General features: G+C 37.8%; 1 protein-coding gene across 4 annotated transcripts; it reads left to right on the top strand.

Annotated features, from left to right (window-relative positions):
• Positions 1–3,733: 3,733 nt before the first annotated feature.
• Positions 3,734–11,811, top strand: LOC107821751 (eukaryotic translation initiation factor 4G). Of its 4 annotated transcripts, none has more exons than XM_016648204.2 (12): positions 3,738–3,948; positions 4,137–4,368; positions 4,490–4,605; positions 4,796–4,963; positions 5,135–5,208; positions 5,308–5,364; positions 5,529–6,136; positions 6,230–6,308; positions 6,427–6,855; positions 6,928–10,004; positions 11,083–11,277; positions 11,369–11,811. In XM_016648204.2, the coding sequence occupies exons 2-12, from the start codon at positions 4,187–4,189 to the stop codon at positions 11,697–11,699; spliced, it is 5,316 nt and encodes a 1,771-aa protein (XP_016503690.2). In that variant the 5' UTR covers positions 3,738–3,948; positions 4,137–4,186; the 3' UTR covers positions 11,700–11,811. The 4 variants fall into 4 exon arrangements, with proteins under 4 accessions (XP_016503689.2, XP_016503690.2, XP_016503688.2 ...); XM_075257415.1 differs by having other exon boundaries at positions 3,793–3,948; positions 4,141–4,368; XM_016648203.2 differs by having other exon boundaries at positions 3,734–3,948; positions 5,529–6,308.
• Positions 11,812–22,888: the final 11,077 nt, after the last annotated feature.

Raw genomic sequence — 22,888 nt, 5'->3', positions numbered from 1 at the left:
ATATCTCATAATAATAATAATAATAATAATAATAATAATAATAATAATAATAATAATAATAATAATAATAATAATAATAATAATAATAATAATAATAATAATAATAACAACAACAACAACAACAACGATCCATAATATATAGTCGACTACGCTCACTAGGGGTGTACAGACTCCGAAGGGGCTCCTACAACCCAAGCGTCATATCGCTGCGGCGTGCAGCCCAATTCAATACACATCGCTGCGGCGTGCAACCCGATCCATATATATAAATATCATCTTCACCATCAGGTCCTCGACCTCTCTCTCAGTCATTAACCTCACAGCCACTCAGGCATTTTAGTGAAAATCGGGGAACTCAGCCCTAACCGTTTTCATATATTTGAAAGTAGAGTAATGAAATAGAATCCTTATCCTCCCACGAGTTCATACATACCAAAAGCATCAAAATCGGACCTCAAATGGCTCCTCAAATCCCCAATTTTACCTCTCCAATTTCAAGCCCTAACTTCCCTAATTTTTCACTGTTAATCTCATAAATTTCATTCTTAAACAACTGAAAATCAACATAGAATCGAGCTTTAGATTCAAGAAACTCACTTAATGGAACCCTCCCTGATTCTCTCTTCAAAACCCTCCAAAAAGTTTAAACTCTGGATAAAAATGGTGGAAAACAACCCAAGTTTCATGAAGGGGAGCTTATATACTTTCTGACCCAGGGATTCCGCACCTGCGGTCCTTTTCTCGCTTCTGCGGTACCGCTTCTACGGTCTAACCAACCGCATATGCGATTTTCACTTATTGCCCTGGAACCGAATTTGCGACTCCGTACCCGCACCTGCGGTCACGCATGTGCGTTCCTTCTTCCGCACCTGCGACTTCTGCCTTTTCACTTGTGGCCGCATCTGCGGTTGCTCCCTCGCTCTTGCGGACGTCGCACCTGCGGTCCTTTAACTGCATGTGCGGTTACGACAGAACCAACAGCTTCAGCTGCACTCTCAAATTGCCAAACTTTCCGATAACCAACCGAAATCATCCCGAGGCCCTCAGGGCCTCATCCAAAAATACAAACAAGTCACAAATCACTGTTCAAACTTATACCAACCTTTAGAACACTCAAAACAACATCGAATCATCAAAACGCCCTCGGATTCAAGCTTAAGGTTTTCCAAAACTTCTGAATCCCGCAAACGATCAAAAAGCCTATCAAAACTTCCTTCGAATGACCTGAAATTTTGCATACACGTCCCAAATGACATAGCAGAACTACTCCAATTTCCGGAATTCTATTCCGACCCCGATATCGAAATTTTCACTACCAACCGAAAAATGCCAAAATTTCAATTTCGCCAATTCAAGCCTAAATCTACCACGGGCCTCCAAAATATATTTCGATCGCGCTCCTAAGTCCCAAATCACCTCACGAAGCTATCCGAGCCATAAAACAAAATTCCGAGATCGTTTACACACAAGTCAACTTCTAGTTGACTTTTCCAACTAAATGGCCAACTTAAGCGACTAAGTGTCTCATATCACTCCAAAACTACTCCGAACCCGAACCAATCAACACGACACGATGAAATGAAGCTGAACAAAACATAAAGAAGCAGAAATGGAGGAAACGGAGCAGTAACTCATAAAACGACCGGCCGGATCGTTACATATCATTTAGATGCAATACATGTGTTGAGATCTCAAAGCTTGAGGTTCTGCTCAATATCAAATGAAAAGAGTTGTAGCAAAATAGTAACGTAACTTGTATACTTTATAAGATATTTCTCTACTATCTCTAGATTCTCAAGTGATGTTGCATAAGAACAATGATAAGATAAAATACTTTTAACAACGCCGCAACGATAATATAGAATTTTTTTTGTAGTTATGTATAAAACAAAAAGTACCGTGATTCTTTTGGCTCCGATTTAATTATTTGATATGAAAAATTTATTGTTCTGACTAATTCAAATTCATATCAAGTAAAATTTATTGAAAGAAGGTAAATTATTCATTTTAAAAATAATTTTAATATTTGAAGTTGAAACTCAAAACGTCACCACATCTCATGAAAAAAAGGACGAGAAAGGATCGTTAGGTAAAACATTGTGTTTAACTCAACATATAGAAGGGACGTTAAGAAAGAAGTAGGGCCAAAATTAAAGTACGTTAAGAAAGAAGTAGGGCCAAAATTAAAGTTTTATCAATATTTTTTTCTACTTTCATTCCTTATAATAAACCAAATAAGAGAAGAAAATTTTGTATTTTTTTTCTTTTCTATTTAGAAAGACAAACTGTAATTTGTGGTGGCACACTTTGACATTTTCCACAGCGCCAGTAGAAGGAGGAAGTTTATCAACTGTGTTACCGGAAAACTGATAGGATCGGATCATCAATGCCTTATGCATTTAATAATTTTTTTGTAAATTTGGATACCGTATTTTTATGACGAAAAAACACTGTATTTTTATGACGAAAAAACACTGTATTTTTAATTTATATGTAAAACATTACTATAAAATATAATACTTGTGTATTAAATATTTCTAAAAACAACAATTAAAGAAGTGCTATTTAATGAATAGTTACTATATGTTCGATTTTTGTGAGAAAGAGATACTCATTAGTTTCACCAAAAAATTTCACTCAATATTGTTGGATACACCAAATCATGTTAGCTGACCATAATTATATAATAAATTAATATAAGAATATATATTAATTAACTATTATCAAGTTAGAAACTTACTTAAAATACCTATATCACGCACTTAGGTATCATTTGGTTGCAAAAAAGAAATAAAAAGAAGAAATAATCTTCCGTTACAATTTACTATTTTTTTTTAAATAATGTTTGGTTTCCTCTTACACATACAACCTTAAAATACCTATATCATGCACTTAGGTATCATTTGGTTGCAAAAGAGAAATAAAAAGAAGAAATAATCTTCCGGTACAATTTACTATTTTTTTTTTATAATGTTTGATTTCTTCTTACACATACATCGTTGTTAATATAATATTTGGTTTCCTCTTACACATATAGCCTTGTTAATATAATGTTTGGTTCATATTTGGCCTTTTTTGCATAAGTAATACTCCACACACAAAAAGTTATGTGGAATACGAGTACATATATTAATAATACGTGGATTAAAACTACAAAAATGACAAAATTTACTTTCCTATAGTAAATAATTTTGTTAAAAATAAATAAAGTATACGCTACTACATGTTAGTTTTTTGGTATACAATAGATCAAATATCTAATAAGAAATAATCCTTACATTACAATGTATTCCTTCCTAATCCATACATTATAAATTAAATATTTTTAATCTTTGTATAACAATTCATACATTATCAACTTTTGCATAACTTACTTTCCTACCAAATGAACTAGTGCTTTAGTGTATGTATATAAGGATAAACTTTTATGCACAGTCAAAATTAAATTAATAGATGCTTGACATATTCTTTTACCTAAATTTTATCATTTAATCATGATTAATTTATGTGTGTTCTTTCTATTATTACTTAACCAAGATAAATTTTATAATTTGAATTGTGTGACTTTTGAGTACATATGTTTTCTGGGAGGTGGTTAGTATTGTTGCCAAGTCCCAACCAACCAGGTCAATCAAGTTTTAAGAACTAAAAAAAAAAAAAAGAAATTAAATATAAATATTCCATCTTTTTTTACCATCAGATAAATTTCCCATTTATTCGTTAAGTGTTTAATAATCCCTGTAGTTTCTCTCTCTAATAAAACTTTTCGCTTGCCCGGAAAAAAAAACCCCCCCACATAAACGCTCAGAATACAACACGCACCCTTTTCCTTTTCCTCTCATTCTTCTTCTTCTCCTCCTCCTCCTTCCTTTTCGTTAGCAGTGTGGTCATGGTTCTCACCAATCGCCACTCTCATTGAAACCCTAATTTCGCCACTCTTCTTTTCAGGTAAAACTACTGTAACTGACTATCACTGTTTCTAGGGTTTGTTGATTGGTGAGTTGGGTGAAAAGCTCAATTATTTGGCTTTGTATTGAAGTGTTTTCTGTGATTTTCTCATAGAGATGTTAGTATTGAATTTTTATGCAAGTTTTGATTTTTTTGCTGAATTGATTGGTGGATCTGTTGTATTGTAGATAGAAATTGGAAAAACACAGAATAAAGCGGTTTTTGAGGGTCTGGATTTATGTCCCACAATCAATCAAGGGCTGACACTCGCGAGTCTTCTCAGTACAGGAGAACCGGCCGATCCGGTAGCTTTAATCAGCACCGCGGCGGTAATAAAGGAAGTGGTGGTGGTGGCGGTGGCAGCGGCGCCGCCCCCCCTGTTTCTTCCACCACCAATCCCTCTCTATCTTCTAATAGAAGGTGGGTTTTCCGTTTGTTGCTGAGTCATCTCTGAATTTTGTTATTTTTGTAGAAAACTAGGGTTTTTCTCCCAGTATTTATTGGTGATTCTTTGATTTCCATTTTTGTTTGGTGCTGTTAGTTTCAACAAGAAGTATAATAATGCACAAGGAGGGCAACATAGGGTAAGTGGTGCTAGTGCTGGATCGGATTCTCATCAGAATGGTGCTCATCACCAACAACAACAAGCATTGCACGGTATGTCAATTGATTATAATTTTGTTTGCATGTGTATTAGGGTTGTGAAGTAGTTTGTTTTGAAGGCTACGATGGTCTGTATAGGTTTAAAGTCAACGCTGTGTAGTTTGGTGCAACAGAATGTGTTACTAGTATTTGTTTTTACTTCAATTCCACTAAGTTAAGTAATGCAGTTAATTTATTGTTGCAGGAGCATCAGATGTACCTGTTACTAGTGCGAATGCACCTGTTCCGGGTGCTCCTGTTAAGCAGACTGATGCTTCAACTCAAAAGATCACCCGAGCAGTGCCAAGAGCTCCAACTTCTAATGTTGCTGCATCAACCTCTGAGTCGACTGCACCTGTCACTCCTGCAAAAAGTATCTTCTTAGGCTTTTTATGTGTCTATTTGTACTCTTTTTTTTGTTTTTGTGGGTTGGTGGTGGTTTGGTGTGTACTGTGTAGTAATATTGGTGATACTTCTTATGTATTGTATCTCTGTTATAGTTGTACTTCCAACTATTGAATGATATTACTTTCTGATGTTCTAGCTTCCGGAGATGCATCTAGGTCATTTCCACTTCAATTTGGATCCATAAGTCCTGGTGTCATGAATGTACTGCAGGTATCTCTAGACTCCACGATAGATGGTATTTTTCCTTTTTGGTTAGTTTGAAAACTTTCGCCCTAATTGTGGAGGGATATGCTTTTACAATGTTTATAGATACCTGCACGGACGAGCTCAGCTCCACCTAATTTGGATGAGCAGAAAAGAGCCCAGGTTTTTGATTCGTCTTCTTTTGTCTCTGATTGTAATATAACTGCTACCTGATCTGATTACAGAGCTTGGCATTTAAGCACTTTGTTATTGTTGCCCATAGACCAAGCTATTCACGACCTCTCTAAGTTGCTTATGTCTCTGATTCCTCCTTCATTAATTTGCAGGCTCGCAGTGACACTTCAAAAGCTATACCTTCATTGCCAACTCCATCTACGTCCAACCAGCCAATGCCAAGAAAGGATGCAGGACCCCGGAACCAGTCTAATCCTGGCGAGTCTCATGGTGTGGCCGCCAAACCCAAAAGAGATGTACAAGTTTCAGCTCCACCCTCAGTGACCCAAACTCAAAAGCCTTCTGCACATCCCATGCCCGGAATGCACATGCAAATCCCATTTCACAAGCCACCACAAGTTCCTGTTCAATTTGGTGGCCCTGGGCCACAAATTCCATCTCATTCCATGTCTGCTACATCATTGCCAATGCCGATGCATCTGCCGATTGGCACTCCGCCTATGCAGCAGCCAATGTTTGTCTCAGGTCTTCAACCCCACCCAATGCAGTCTCAAGGGATGATGCATCAGGGGCAGGGCCTGAATTTTTCATCAGGAATGGGACCTCAACTACCTCCGCAGTTGGGGAACATGGGAATGAATATGCCGTCACAGTTTCCTCAACAGCAGGCAGGAAAGTATCTAGGTGCACGTAAAACTGTGAAGATTACTCATCCAGAAACTCATGAAGAATTGAGGCTTGATGGGACTCCTGGTTCGAGGTCACATCCTAATATGCCACCTCAATCACAGCCTATTGCATCATTTCCTCCTGGTCATCCTATTAACTATTATCCTAATTCTTATAATTCCAGTTCTGTTTACTTTCAAGCTCCAAGTTCACTCCCTCTCAATAACCCTCAGAGTTCTCAGCCACCAAGGCTTTTTAGTCAGGTTAGTCAAAGCTCAAGTCCTGTGTGGACTTTTCTATCTTAATTTTTCTTTGGCTTACAATTGAACTTCGTATATGCTCACAACATAATATTATCTTGTTCATGCAAATCAACTTTAGGTGACAGTGAAACCGGCTGCTGGAACACATCCAGAAAAAGAGCAATTACCGTCTGTCAGTTCAGCTGCTTTTGGAAAAGATCAAGTGAGACTTTCGAAGCCTCCTGGAGGAGATTCAGCTCACCCTCAAAAAGACATGGACACTATACATCAGAGCTCCTCCACACAGTCAAAGATTGGCAATGCTTCAAAATCTGCATCAAGGCCTGTAGCAAACATACAATCTATTAAAGTGGCTGATTCTATCTCAGAGCAGAGCCCAGCAGCTGGTGTATCGTCATTGACCTCTCAGGCTCCCAGTGAGCCTTCAGTATCTGTAATTACAGATAGTAGTGTAGATGCAACAACTGAAACACTTGGCGGCCTTGAACCCATCGAAGATCAACAGAAAAAACAAGTAATAAGAGGACAGGTGACTATGCAGGATAAGGTATTTGACTTTGCATACTTCTTTGAATGTACTGTACTAGCTCGATCCTACTTATGACCGAAAGTTTTGCAGGCTCTTGGGAAATCTACCTCAGTTTCCAGTCCCCCATCCCAGTATCCACTAACTGGACCCGTTGAGGTCAAGACTGCTGCTTCATTGGGCACTGCTGCAGTGGGAAACAGTAGGGAAAATCTTTCTCCTTCGGAGTCCGTTGAATTGAAAACCTGCATTACTGGAGATAGTGGAAAAGAAGTTTCACCTGAACTTTTGGATTCCAGAAATCTGGATGCAGGTAAGCCAGTACCTAAAACTGGGGATAGATATGAAGTAACATTGCCTGAGGTTGGCGAACAGGGTGAGAATAATATCTCGAAGCCATCTTCTGGATCTCTTCTGGTAAAATCTGTCGAGGTGTCTGGCCTGACCGAAGAGGGATCTCTGGAGAAAGCCACAAATGCCAACGTTGAGAGCCGTAAGCCAGAAACTGGAGAGGAAGATACAAATGCATCTGCCGGTTCAACTGGAGTTGATAGCATGGCTGATAGCATAAAATCATTCACTTGTAATCAGAATTTTACAGATACTGAGGCTTGCACGTCAGCAATAGGTCTATCAGCTCATGATGATCAGGCATCAGATATTGCAGACCCTGAAGAAGCTGCTGTGACAGAATCAGCTGTAGTAAGTCAGGAATGTGCCTCTAATTTGGTTAAGAATTCTGATGAGGCCACTTCGAAGTGTGAAGATGAAAATACAGAAACTGAAACTGATAATACCGGTGTAGCTAAGTCGTCGTCTAGTGTCAAGGAGAAATCTCTGGTGGATTTCAATGTGCCTAAGGTTACTGCGGCTAGGGGAAAGAAGAAAATGAAAGACTTGTACAAGAAAGCAGATGCTGCTGGCGCTACTTCTGATCTCTATATGGCTTATAAGGGTCCAGAGAAAAAAGATGAACTTGCTCCATCTGTCGAAGCCGGCGAAATCACTTCTAAGAATAACTCGAAGCCTCTATCTGATGATGCGCCTCAGGAAGATCTTACATCAACTAAGAAGGTTGGTGAGGTTAAAGCAGAGCCAGATGATTGGGAGGATGCCGCAGATATATCTACTCCTAAACTAGAAGCTGCTCCAGAGCATGGGAAGCAAGTTGATGGTGAAGACGGTGATGGTATGACAACCAAGAAATATTCAAGAGATTTCTTACTTAAATTTGCCGAACAATGTATTGATATTCCTGAGGGTTTTCAAGTTCCTTCTGATATAGCTGATATTTTGATAAATGCAAATATCAGTGTTTCCCGTGAGCCTTGCCCTAGTCCTGGAAGAGCTCTCGATAGGCCATCTAGTGGACATCGTGAACGCCGCGGAGGTGGCATTGGGGATGGAGATAAATGGAGTAAGGTGCCTGGGCCTCTTATGCCTGGGCGAGATATACAGCCGGACCTTGTTTATGGGGGAAATGTTATGGGATTTCGACCTGGACCAGGTGGCAATTATGGTGTTTTGAGACACCCTCGAGCGCCGATGCCTATTCAGTATGCCGGGGGTATACTGTCTGGACCAATGCAATCTATGGGCCCTCATGGTGGAGTCCAGAGAAATGGGGTTGATGCTGACAGGTGGCAGCGTGGAACTGCTTTCCAAAAGGGTTTAATGCCTTCTCCTCAGACACCAGCACAGATTATGCACAAAGCTGAAAGAAAGTATGAAGTAGGTAAAATAACAGACGAGGAACAAGCCAAACAGAGACAACTGAAAGCTATCTTAAATAAGCTAACTCCCCAGAACTTCGAAAAATTATTCCAGCAAGTCCAAGAGGTCAATATTGACAATGTTGTGACGCTCAATGGTGTAATTTCTCAAATATTTGATAAAGCTTTGATGGAACCAACTTTTTGTGAGATGTATGCCAACTTCTGTCAGCACCTAGCGGCAGAGTTGCCTGATCTGAGCGTAGACAATGAAAAAATCACTTTTAAGAGGTTACTTCTGAACAAATGTCAGGAAGAGTTTGAAAGAGGAGAAAGAGAAGAACAAGAAGCCAATGTGACCAACGAGGAAGGCGAAGTAAAACTGTCAGCAGAGGAGAGGGAGGAAAAAAGAGTCAAAGCACGACGACGAATGTTGGGGAATATCAGACTGATCGGAGAACTTTATAAGAAGAGAATGTTGACAGAAAGAATTATGCACGAGTGCATCAAGAAGTTGTTAGGTGACTATCATAATCCTGACGAGGAGAATATTGAAGCTTTGTGTAAGTTGATGAGTACAATTGGGGAGATGATAGATCACGCCAAAGCAAAGGAACATATGGATGCATACTTCGATATGATGGAAAAGTTATCAAATAACATGAAACTTTCTTCTAGGGTGAGGTTTATGTTGAAGGATTCAATTGATCTAAGAAAAAACAAATGGCAGCAAAGGAGAAAAGTTGAAGGGCCTAAGAAGATCGAGGAAGTGCATAGGGATGCTGCCCAAGAACGACATGCACAAACTACTAGGCTTGCTCGTACTCCTAGTTTGGGAGGTTCTACTAGAAGGGGTCAACCAATGGATTTTGCTCCAAGAGGGAGTATGTTGTCTTCTCCAGGCTCTCAGATGGGTGGTTTCCGTCCTATGTCTCCACAGGTCCGTGGCTTTGGCATGCAGGACGTACGGGTGGATGAGAGACATTCTTTCGATAATAGGACATTATCACTTCCCCTGACACAGAGGCCTCTTGGTGATGATCCAATCACACTTGGGCCCCAAGGTGGTCTTGCAAAGGGAATGTCTTCTAGGGGCCAACCTGCCGCGCCAAGCATTCCATTCACTGATAACGTGCCAAATTTTGGAGATTCTCGAAGGATGGTACATGCCCAAAATGGCTATGGTTCTTTGCCCGAACGGGCCCCTTATGCTTCAAGAGAGGAGCTTACGCCCAAATATATGCCTGATCGATTTTATAGTCAACATGATCAAGCAAGTGCTCCAGAAAGGAACTTGACTTATGGGAGTAGGGATCGTGGATTTGATACTTCTCGGCCTGCTTCACCACCTGTGAGAAGTGGAGGACCAACTTCCACACAGAATGTTCCTTCTGAGAAGATTTGGTCAGAAGAACGTCTGCGGGACTTGTCTATGGCTGCTATCAAGGAATTCTACAGGTACTTTCTTGACTAACTTTTTGCCTGATTATTATTTACTTGCATTATACTGGTATTGGTCCGGCTATGGCTCATGTGCAGTGCAGACACTATCGTAGAATGGTTTCTTTTATTCACTTAAAATAAGTATCATTCTAGAACTGTTTACAGAAGGTTGCTTCTATTACGCTGAAGATTTTGGTGCAACACTGGGTGTCAGTCTTGAGCTGTTTTCACTTAGCTGAAGATTTTGAAGGGGAGCCTTGGAGCAACGGTAAAGTTGTCTCCGTGTGACCTATAAGTCATGAGTTCGAGCCATGGAAACAACCACTAATGCTTATGTTAGGTTAGGTTGTCTACATCACACCCCGACTCTGCGTGAATGCGGGATGCTTTGTGCAGAGGGCTGCCCTTTTTACTTAGCTGACTTATTCAAGATTTCATCATGACCTTCTGAACCTTTAGGAAGTGTGGTCTTATATTTACGTTTCGGCAATTAAAGATCTCGAGGAAGACCTCTTCCAATTGCCAACCTCAAGTAGTTTGTTGTTGAGTAGTCATTATTTATGTTGTAAACCATGATAATCTAAAAGAGCCATTCACCAACCAAAAAGGAGTGCAATGTTAAGTTTGAAATTCAGGCTTGACAATTGATTTTCAGGATATCTGCAAAAGCATTTGCAGTGACAACTTAGAAAAGCTGTGATCATTGTTTGGGTTGGTGTGCTTTCTTGGCAGTTTGACGCACGAGGAACTTCGGTATTTTGTTGACTGAGAGTTGGTGTATTAGAAGAATCCACCCACTGTTTGAGAACATGTACCTTCTAACTATCCAACTTGTCTGTCTCCTATTTTAATAGGGAAATTGAAACTTATAATTTCTGGTAATAAGATCTCATACTTAAAAAACATAAGCTCTTTTAGTATTTTTCATCTTAAACTTCTCATCTTGTAGCAAAGTGTTGGTTCTCCTAATACCCTAGTCGTGAACAATAAATGTAGCATTGTTTCTACACCCGTTGTTTTGGTACGTAGTTTTGTGCAGTATATTGTGACTTAATTCAGCTTATTTTAATTAACTTGAGCCTTTTCATTTCAGTGCGAAAGATGAGAAAGAGGTTGCTTTGTGTGTAAAAGACCTGAATGCACCCAACTTCTATCCATCAATGATTTCAATTTGGGTCACAGACTCTTTCGAGAGGAAGGATATGGAGAGGGATCATTTGGCAAAGCTTCTCATCAGTCTAGCTAAATCTCAAGATGTGACAATAAGTCAAGATCAGCTTGTTAAAGGGTAGGCAGCTGTGTTTTCCTGTAAAACACAAGTACAACTTCAAACCACTTGAAGTCTCTGGTTAACTTTATGTTTGTGTTTATTCTGTCAGGTTTGAATCCGTTCTGGTTACCTTGGAGGACGCAGTCAATGATGCCCCTAGAGCAGCGGAATTTCTTGGTCGCATCTTTGCAAAGGTCATACTGGAAAATGTGCTACCATTTAATGAAATTGGGCATTTGATATACAAAGGTGGGGAAGAGGAAGGACGCCTTGTGGAAATAGGGCTTGCCGCTGAAGTTCTTGGGAGTGCTTTGGAGGTAATCAAGCTAGAAAAAGGTGAGTCCGTCGTGTTGGAAATCTGCAGAAGTTCTACTATGCGGCTAGAGAACTTCCGGCCTCCAGGTTCTAACAAGCAATTGAAACTAGACAAATTTATTTAGGTAACAGGGAGGATTGTATCTTGGTAGAGATTCATGTCTAGTTTTTAGGGCACATTTTTAATTTTGCAGATATATTTAAATGGTGATTAATATAAGGGTTTATATCCTTGCATGTTTTTTAGTATTATTTAGTGGAACTGCAATAGCAAATAGGGTGAATGAATTTGTTTAATATCTTGGCCACTTCCAGTGTCCACCATTATCAAGTTTAGAAAATAAGAACTTTTAAGGAGAAGGGACACAACTTGGAAAGGGCCACACTTGAAGTTGAGGAAGTAATATGCTTTCCTTAGTTTTGTACTTCAGTAGGGAGAATTTTTTTTGGGTTGTTGTATCATGGGTAAGCCTTAAAACTTAAATCTTTTATTGGAGATCACATTAGTTTCTTTACGTTATGAACCAACATGTTGCAATCTAAGAAGTTTAGGTATGAATTACAACAAAGAACCAAGTTAAAGTCGGTCCCCTCAACTCTTATATGCTTTAGACCTTTCTCTATAAACTCGCTTTCTTATGAATAGGGAAAAAAAAAGACTTCTGCCATTCTACAAAACATTTGTAGGCAAGCTGCAAATATCGATCAGGGAACCGTAAAGCATACTTATTATGTTTGGCTAAAGTGGATAATGGAGCATAGACTATTGGGTCCTGTAATACCAAGTCGTTTGGACAGCTGATACTTTAGCCAATTTAATTTCAGTTAAGGGTCTCATTGTAGAGTCTTTATGGGTCAAAGGCCTCCTGGTTGCTCGATCTATGAGACTATGACCCATGTTATGTAGAGATGTAGGCCACTCTTGGGAGCGTTTTGAAAAGATCTAACTTATATACATTGGTGTAATGTTAGAAAAAGTTTCACAGTACAAGTGTCTTAACCTATAAAGTAGGTAACTTGCGTTATAGGTAACAGTATATATAAGTTAAAACTTTTTGGAGAAATGTGGTTATGCTGTTTAATTGTGGTTAACTGGTTGTATGGTGAAGCTTCACGTCAACTGATCCATATCCCTTTTACAGTAAAAATTGCACGGGGCGTCCTATTTGGTTGGGCGTACTATTTGGTTGCCCCCATTTAACCTATACCCATTTTTTAATTTTTTTTTAACTTGTACCCACTTTTTAAATAACTTCAGCCCCCTTTCTCCTCCTTCTTTCTTCTGCTTCTATTTTCTATCTAGTCTACTAGTCTAATACACTAGAGAAAAGATGATCTGCTGGTGCAATATGTTTTTTTTTTTTGCTAAAAGGTGCAATAGGTTGACTTTGTTTACAAAATCTCATGCTTAAATGATTTCCACGTGACATTGTGTGATTGCTACCGTTTGTGAAGGCGAGATATTGCACCAGAAGCTTGTTTTCTATCTAGCTTTTACTCCTGGATGATGAACTTCAGGTTTGTATATTATGTCATCGTTTCATTGAAAAGAAAATGAACTGAGAACTGGGTCATAACAATTGCAGTAAAAGAATCCAGGTAAAAATTATGTGAAAAGAGTGTCATTTGGGATAATAAACATACAATGAACTAAATAACTTCAGCTCTATAGCTGAAGTTTCCTAGTCACAAAGACAAAAACTTCAGCTCTAGAGCGTCTTTGTAACTGGGAAACTTAGCCATAATTGCTGGTTTAATTATGGAAATTATACCACCTTGGGCAGTTCTTGCTATAGGTGCAATCTTGAACTTTTTTGGTTACTTCATGATATGGTTGGTTGTAACGGGACGAATTTCAAAACCCCATGTTTGGCAAATGTGTTTGTATATATGCATTGGTGCAAATTCTCAGTCATTTGCAAATACTGGTGCAACTGTTACTTGTGTCAAGAATTTCCCTAGTAGTCGAGGCATCGTGTTAGGACTATTAACAGGTGCAGTTGGCCTAAGTGGCATGATTATGACACAATTGTACCCGCTCTAGAGCTGAACTTCAGGTCCGACTACTAAATTGCTAAAGTTTTGCGTGATTGCCTTTGCTATTTCAGCCCCGTATGCTGAAGTTATGCGAAAAAGTGGGTACGCTTACATTTTTTTTGCAAAGCGGGTACAAGTTAAAACGTGACACAAAAAGTGGGTATAGATGCAAAACCCCCCTTTTACACTTAGAATGGGTCAGACCAATTCTGGCATTTTCAAGTCTAAAGTTGTGCTCCAACTATCACGGAAGGCGGGGGCTCTTAACCAAAGAACATTGAACGGCTCGTAAAAATTTCACGGGCCCCATTTAACTTATACCCAATTCTAAGGGGCGATTTGCAGCCGTACCCTATTGTTATGCCACCTTTTAAACTATACCCTATTTTTAGAAACTATTGATTTTGTAACCAACTAACAAAAAATTTGTAATAATATGACCATTATACCCCTTCCAAAACATATAAAAGATGCATCAAGCATACCCAAAATCAAATTTCAGATCTTCTCCGTATCTCCTCCATCAATCCGTCTCTCCTGAGATCGCCTCTCGCAAATCAGATTTGAACCAAATTCAAATTCCAAATTACAAAATACATTGTAAGTATTCAAATTCATCTTCAGAATTCAAAATAGTTTGTGAATTACATGTTTTCTGATTGATTGATTGAAGTTGTTTGACGAACTTCACTGATATGCTGAATTTGCATTCTAAATCTATTTGACGATGAATTCTAACATTCTAATCCGACAAATATGCTGAAACAAGCTGAAGTTATTTAGTTCATATCTAAAAAATTCAGCAAAACGAGCTGGCAAATAACACAACGAAGAAAAAATTATATTAAAACATTATATGAGTGTTTTAATATTTCAAACACCTATGCGCAAAAAACTTCGGTATAGGTGCTGAAGTTTTTTAGTTAATATTTAAAAACTTCAGCAGGAGGAACTGAAGTTTTCCTATTACACTGGGTAAAAATAAAAATAAAACATCAATCAAAATTTCATATTGCACAAACAATTTTGGCATAAGTGCTGAAGTTTTTTAGTTAATATTTACAAACTTCAGCAAGAGGAGTTGAAGTTTTCCTATTACACTGGGTAAAAAATAAAAATAAAACATCAATTAAAATTTCATATTGCACAAAAAGCTTTGGCATAGGTGCTGAAGTTTTTTAGTTAATATTTAAAAACTTCAGCAGGAGGAGCTGAAGTTTTTCTCCTACACTGGGTAAAAAATAAAACATAAATTAAAATTTCATATTGCACAAAAAACTTCAGCACAAGTGCTGAAGTTCTTTAGTTAATATGTAAAAACTTCGGCTAATGGAGCTGAAGTTTTCCTCCCGCACTATGTACTTTATTATCATTTTTTGTAAAAAACTTCATACCAAAAAATGCTTATGTTTTCAGGAATATGTAAAACATTTTTCATATAATTTTTGTATGCTGAAGTTTTTTTAGTTCATCTGCTAAAAATGCTTAATATTTTGTCGTGCAATATATAATTTTCGGATAAGTTTTTGTTAATTGTTCTGTTATTTTCTAAGTTTAAAAAGAATTTTTAGTTCATGCTTGAAGTTTTCATCAAGCACTGTGTATTTTTATTATGATTTTTTGAAAAAACTTCATACCAAAAAATGCTTAATATTCAGATTAGTTTTTGTTAATTCCTGCTGAAGTTATATAGTTCATTTCCTCTGCTATTTTTCGACTTTGAATAGAATTAATATTAAAAAAACGCAGAAAAAACTTAAAACAAAAACTAAATATTTCATTAAACATCAAAAAAGATAAATTAAATTATATAAATAACAAAATAAACATAAATAAAAAAAGATAAACTAATCGTCCATATCATCATCGTCGTCGTCGTCACTACCAGATGGACGAGCATCTTCATCGGCAAGATTATCAAATCTTGCATACATCACAAGCGTATCAAGCTTGTTGTTAATTTCTTCCAGTTCCCTGTTGTACTTGTGTATTAGCTCATCCAGTTTCAGCTCAAAAGCCTCTATAATGTCTTGCTTGATTTCTTCCACTATTTGCCTGATGACAGCATCCATTTTTTCCTTTTTGTATTTTATGTCTGCTAAAATATATGTGTTTGAGTGAATAAACTCACAAGGAATAACGTGCTTATATAGGAGAAAAAACTTCTGCATGGTATATGAAAAAGCAAAGAGGAATTTTAAACGTTGTCTAATGAAAAAGCGTGCATGAATGTGATAGGAATGTAATTATTACACTAATACATACCCCCAACGCGATATAATTACTACTTTAATTGTGTAAGTTACTCCTGTATACTATGCAATTAATGCTGAAACATGCTCAAGTTTGTTGAATTCATTTGCTAAAACTTCAGCCCAATGTGCTGAAGTTCTTTAGTTCATTTCTAAAATCTTCAGCACCTAATGAGCTGAAGTTATTTTTCCTGCATTCATGAGTCCTTGTCATAAAACTTTTTCAAAAAAACTTCAGCTGATATGCTGAAGTTATTAAGTTTATTTCTAAAAACTTCCGCACTTAATAAGCTGAAGTTTTCTGTGCAGCATTCATTAATTATGTCATACATCTTTTTCCAAAAAATTTCAGCAGAAGATGCCTAAGTGATTTAGTTCATTTGTAAAAACTTCAATACAAACAACCTAAAGATTCTTCTGTTCACTTTCCTAATACTTGCCACTAAACATGAATCTGCAGGATGAGTTCGATTTGCGTTGTTGTAACTTTCAATGGGAGTTGGACTCCTGATTTCAAATACTTGGATCATGATACAAAACGTGTTCTACTTAATAAGCACATATCATTCAATACTTTCCTGAAAAACATTAGTGAAGTTGCAAATATTGATTCAACCAGATATGCACTAAAAGTATGGTTTGATATCAAACTATACAAGCAAAGGAATGCTTGTAACTTCAGATGAAGAACTCAGTACCTGTATACATTTGCTTACAACTGATTCACCCTACAAGAATTGCCAACTTCATGATGCATTTGAAATTCTCCATAGCCATAATGTATCGAAATGTACCATTATGAAGCTTATCCCGCTGTATATGAGTCAAGAAAGTTGCAATTAATTTCTTCAAATCGTGGTTCCCTTTCCAGTAATCCTTAGAGTTAAACCAATCTCAAAACTCAAAATATCTTTGACCTGGTCTTGTAGGTGGAGGAGCAAGGACATAAGGACCTGGGGGTATTACAGGTAGTCTAGGTGTTTTAGGTACTTTAGGTGCATTAGCTGCTTTGTGTAATTTAGCTGCATTAGGATCTTTAGGTGCTATCTGTTCAAAAAAGGTAAAATATACAAAAAATAACATCATGACATTATCAAAAAGATCAGTTAAAACTTCAATATCTAAGAAGGCTGAAGTTCGACAGTTACAAAACAAAACTTCAGCTCCAAAGCTGAAGTTCGCCAGTTACAAAAATAAAAACTTCAGCTCACGGTCGCTCAACTGTTATAATTGGCCTATTATCTGATTTTAGAACATTTTGAACCTATATGCATTTTAACTTTATAACCGCTCTTATTCATTTTAAGGAAGATTTCAACGTCAGCCAAAACACCTCTTTTGACCACGCCACATGATATGCACCTGCAGTCTGAGACATATTCTATTTGACGTTGTTAAGATTTGGATTTGGGTCACATGAAATGCACACCCGGGTTTAGAAAGGTAATATTATTAAAAATAACGCGCCTAAAGTAACTAACGCGTTGTTAACTTTGCGAGGGCCATGAAAATTCGCTAAATGGCAAACCTCGATTTCTAATTTCAAAGGATATTCGAGGGCCATAGCTAAGCTTATTTAACACACAGCTCCAACTATTTCAAAAGATTGTACTCAACTAAAGTCACCTACGAATACTCCTATCTAATCTAATTTCTGATTTTCAAAGACAAACAAACATCTCCACTGCCTTGACTAACATGCCATGGCCAAGAAATGCAGTACAACTACTTATTCAATTAAACTAGACCAAGTGACCATACAACCCACGTAAATTAGCAAATAATGGTCCAACTGTTATTTTGACTCAAGTCTTATCATTCCATCCGTGAAGAAGAACCAAGTCTAAAACGTCAGAACCAACAGGGTAGAAGAAAACTAAAATGCATCAGGACTTAACGATGAGCATTCATATTATTCCAAAAAAATTCCAAGCCTATCATGATTGGTTAAACTCTACGGATGCTGCATTTTAATGCCACTAATGAATCAACAACATGAAGCACATTAATAACACCATTTAATTTCAAACTAAACAGATGATAGGAATTTAACCATCCAAGCAAAACGATAAAGAAGAAAACTATGGAACTTTGAAGCCTCTCAATATATTAAAGATCTTTCAACGGGTTACAAGAAGAATACAACACGATGGATGATCATGAACAGACCCTCGGCAAACAACGGACTGACTGAGTTTCGCCGGAAGAACTCGAATCTGACAGTAGCTCGTATGGAACACTGACTCGATGACCTCGAATGGGATGATGACTGGAAACTTCTCACATTTCTGTCACTGTTTTTGCTGCATTTCCTGCCAATTATGGTAGCGGAAGATGTGGGATGGTGGAACGGTAGCAGTGTGTGTGTGTGTGTTCGCCGGCTTCAATGGTGGTCGCCGGTGATGTTGTGCGTCTGGTTTCCGATGAACAACGACTGTTTAAGTTGTTTGGTCACTGGTTGGTGTTTCGACTAACTAAAGATGGATTTGGGTTGAGCAGCTGTGGCTGTTGTTGTTGAGACTGATAAGTCGATGGGATGGAAGTCACTTTTTGTTCTGCGACGGATCTAATGAAGAAGCAGCATCAACTCCAAGTTTTTGGAAGAAGAAGGAGCTCAACAATTTTGATCCTCTTAGGTCAGTTTGTTTGCTTTTCAAAAAAGATGAAGCCAACTCCCATTTTTCGAGTTATTATCGGATGATCGCTTAAGGTCTGCGGTTGTTCATGGTCAAGCCATGTTATATTCAAGCTCCTAAGGTTTCCATGGCTGCTTCTTTGTGTCAAGGAGAAGACGTTAGGGGGGTCTTTTGTTGTAAAGGGAAATGGGGTGGAGAAGAGGATGGTTAGATGGGGAGGTCGTTGCTGGTTCTCTAGGGTTGTTTAGTGAGGAAGACGATGGGTGTCATGAAAGGGGAGTGGGGTCATGAAGAAGACGACGCAGGGGGGGTGGAGTTCGTTCCCTGCGCAGCTGCTCGTCACCTTTTTTTGTTTTTCAGCCCTCCCCGTTCTTTTTGTTCCTTTTTTATTTTATAGTCTAGGTTTTTGGTAGGGTTTTAGGTTAAGGGGTATGGGCCTAGGAATTATGGGCTTGACAATTGCGGGCTAGGTCCAAAATTAGGCCTAAAGATGGGTTGCTCGAGCCCAAGCTCTATTCTTTCGCTGCGAACGAGATTAAAAATACGAGCCCATTTGTTAATTATTCCTACTATTCAAATAATTATTAAAATAAAACTAACCATTAAAACAAATCTATTTTTGGTATTTTCAAATATCATATTAAAATAAAAATACGATACTATTGTTGTATATTTTTTTTAAGATTTGTTTTAGATTAAAAATGACTACAAAACATTAATGAACCTATTTTTGTGATTTTTTATTTTCTTGTAATAAAATTAAAGTAAAAGAGTCAAAATTACTTAAAATATCTATATTATTCCTAAATTAAATATTTTATGCTAATATATAAAAAAATCTTGGGGAGGATAAAAAATCACATGTTTACAGCTGCCCCTCTTTGACTGGAAACGTACAGAGTTTTCAGACAAAGACTGACTAGACAGATTTTTGACCCGACCCTTATTTGGAGAGACTAAAACTAAGAGAGAAGGGAGTGTGACCGAGCCCTGGTGTCTGAGCTGCCTACATATCCTTGGCTATAAAAGAATCAGGCCACATGTAGTTCAGAGGTGAGTGAGATGATGGAGTATGCCGAGGTGAAGAGCCGATCGAGGTGCCGTCGAGGTTCCAGTCCGCGGTCCCGTTATTACATCAAAATCAAAAATGAAAAAGACTAACTAAGCCTATCAGCTACGAGTTACAAGATTCCTATCTATGAGTTTTCTGAAGCTTGATCTTGAGTCTTGGCTGATTCTTCATGCGGACTCTGATCTGAATCTTGATGCTTGTTAGCCGTAGGTGTTGGTTCAATCTTCTTTATCTTTTCAAACCAAGACGGGACATGCAGAGCTTGTGACCTCAGCCCTATCTTGAGCAGCTTACATCTTTTATTAACTTCTGCATTCGGATTCACTTCTTGTCTTGCCTTTTTTTTGGATTGTGACTAACTTCTGTTGATCATATGTGATTGTTGACTCACATTCTTGCCGCGAGCTTCTTCTACTTCTAACTTAAATTGAATTTTGAAATAACTTCCCTTGTTTTCCAGGTGGGCACCTGATTGTTGAACTTGAACCGTCTTCTCTTGTTACTTGACACTGTTTTCCTTTGCACCCTTGAACCATTTTCCCTTGAAACCTACACTGTCTTCCTTCGAAACTGCTTTCCCTTGAAACTTGAGTTGTCTTACTTTGAAACTGCTTTCCCTTGAAACATGAGTTTCCTTCCCTTGTTCTCCAGGTGGGAACCTGATTACAACAAAACAGACAAAACAAAAGAAATTTTTCTGCCCCAGTTTGCACTAGGAAGATTTGTGAGTTGTTAGCAAAGTTGTAAACCACTTGTACTATTGATGCAATGATGAGAGTAAACTAAATACTAGACTAGGATGTGCGTCTCCTAAAAGTGATTGAGCATGCGGAAAACTGTAAACTAAGCTTGACTAAAGTAAAGACTGACCCTATTCTCTAGGCGGAGCCTCCTAATTTCAGGAAAAATAAACACTAATTACTTAAGAAAACTAAAAATTGACCCCTTTTTTTCAAATCCAGACTTCTTTTTTTTTCCTCAAAATATCCTAGGAGAAAATTCGTCAGACTAGGTTTTCTATCTTAGGAGAAAGATTCATCAGACTAAGACGTTAATCCTAGGAGAAAATTCGTCAGACTAGGTCCTTTTTTTCTTTTTTTGTTTGTTTTTGGTATCTTAGGAGAAAGATTCATCCGACTAAGACGTTTATCCTAGGAGAAAATTCTTCAGACTAGGTTTTCTATCTTAGGAGAAAAATTCATCAGACTAAGATTTTGATCCTAGGAGAAAGTTCATCAGACTAGGTCCTCTTTTTGTTATCTTAGGAGAAAGATTCATCAGACTAAGACGTTAATCCTAGGAGAAAATTCATCAGACTAGGTTTTCTATCTTAGGAGAAAAATTCATCAAACTAAGATTTTGATCCTAGGAGAAAGTTCATCAGACTAGGTCCTCTTTTTGTTATCTTAAGAGAAAGATTCATCAGACTAAGATGTTTATCCTAGGAGAAAATTCATCAGACTAGGTTTTGTATCTTAGGAGAAAAATTCATCAGACCAAGACATCTATCCTAGGAGAAAGTTCATCAGACTAGGTCTTCTATCTTAGGAGAAAAATTCATCAAACTAAGATTTTGATTATAGGAGAAAAGTCATCAGACTAGGTCTTCTAATTTATTATCTTAAGAGAAAGATTCATCCGACTAAGATTTTGATCCTAGGAGAAAATTCATCAAACTAGGTCCTCTATCTTAGGAGAAAAAATGTGAAGATCAATGGCAAGATTTTATGCACAATAGCAAGACAAATAAAGGCAAAGATTTGAGAAACTTCCCTTTGTCGGCTCTTCTCGTCTTTTCTTTTTTCTTCTCTCTCTTTTTTGTGTTTTTTTCTTTTTTCTTTTTGAATCACTTTCCTTGCACCGCTTTGTTCCCGTTTCATACAAAGAAAAATTTATCAGTTTTGAAAATGGTGGTCGGTTTGTGGCCTTGAGTCTTTGGGCAGCTTGGCTTCTGCTCAATCAGCTTGAGTCGGCTTCAGGAGACTTTTGCTCTGCATCAACCCTAATTGCTTCACACCCAGTACCATTTATATTTGCGGCTCAATCTGTCTTATCCCAATTGGAGATCTTTGCTTAGGTGACCTTTTCTGATATCTTGAATGACTTCCTGCTTTTTGAGTAATTTGTCTGTCAGAGAGAATCACCAGTCATTTTTGCTTGCGTCAAGTAGGCTGACAAGAGTCTCTTTTTTTTTGGGGGGGGGGGAACCTTTGCATGAATCCTCAAGGCATGTTGACAGTAACAACTGAGTGTGCTGGCCGAATTCAATTTGTGCAACTGAAAAGCTGGTAGCAGATTTTGAAATCTTTTCTTGCTTGTTTTGACAAGGACTGACTCAGAGGGAAGGACATAAATGATGTAAAGAAACAAGTATTAACAAGAAATGCCCCTGTCGGAAAGACAAAAGGAAGATTTTTTTTTCTTTTATTTTTTATTTTTTTCCCAATAACTAGCCCTAATGGTCATGACATTCATTTTGGACTTAACGGCCTGATCTATCAAACTAATCCAATTTTCCCTTTTGCCATTCTTATGACCTTTGAAGTCGGGCTTGTTTATGCCAATTCTTCACACCAGTTTTATGACTCACTTTCGACTAGTGGTGCCCCGAGAAGTTTTCACTAACAAGTCTCTCTCATTTATTCATCTCTGCTTACCGTCGCCTTATAGTGCCCATGAGGGTTTTCACCAGTAAGACTCTCTCATTTCTTCTCTATTTTTCTTTTTCTTTTACTTTCTTGCGCGAGCATCCTGACAGTGTTCTATGTCGCATGACCGCCGTTGCTCATTACATGCTTCTCTTGGCATTCTTGAAGGCATATCGGGAGGTCTTTATTTGGAAGGTTTTTGGATAGGGTTGGACAAAAAGGTCGGCATGAAGGCTCAAAATAAACTCAGAATGATGGGTTGTAGACTTACAACTCTTGGAATCAACTCTTTCAAAAAAATCTCTGTCCCAGTTTCAGATGCTGGGGATTTTTGGATTTTTCTATTTTTTCCTTTTCTCTTTTTTTTGGCTAGACCGAACCGTGAGGCAGCCTACATATCCTTATTTTCAAGGAATCATGTCTAACGTAGTTCAAACATCTGACCTAAACTATTTTTCATCTTTCTCTCTGTTTCTTTTTTTTTTTCTTTTTCTTTTCTTTTTCTCTTTTTATTTGCCCAGCTTCTATTTTTGAGGGCATGGACCTTCGACAGTTATTTTTTCTTCTTTTTTTTTACTTGAACTTTCAAAGAGCTGCCCCAGTTTGTACTCTTGGGGCATGAACTTTTTTTTTCTTTTCTTTTTTCTTCTTTTGACTCTTGACTATAAA

The sequence above is a fragment of the Nicotiana tabacum genome, chromosome 7 (genome assembly GCF_000715075.1).
Source record: "Nicotiana tabacum cultivar K326 chromosome 7, ASM71507v2, whole genome shotgun sequence".
NCBI lineage: Eukaryota > Viridiplantae > Streptophyta > Magnoliopsida > Solanales > Solanaceae > Nicotiana > Nicotiana tabacum.
This window is presented reverse-complemented; position numbering and strand designations above follow the sequence as displayed.

Excerpts from the sequence above, each read along its gene's own strand:
- LOC107821751 (XM_016648203.2), top strand. The coding sequence starts at position 4,187 with ATGTCCCACAATCAATCAAGGGCTGACACTCGCGAGTCTTCTCAGTAC. Across the intron at positions 4,606-4,795 it reads ACAACAACAAGCATTGCACG|GAGCATCAGATGTACCTGTT; the intron begins GTATGTCAATTG and ends TTATTGTTGCAG. Across the intron at positions 6,856-6,927 it reads AGGTGACTATGCAGGATAAG|GCTCTTGGGAAATCTACCTC; the intron begins GTATTTGACTTT and ends AAAGTTTTGCAG.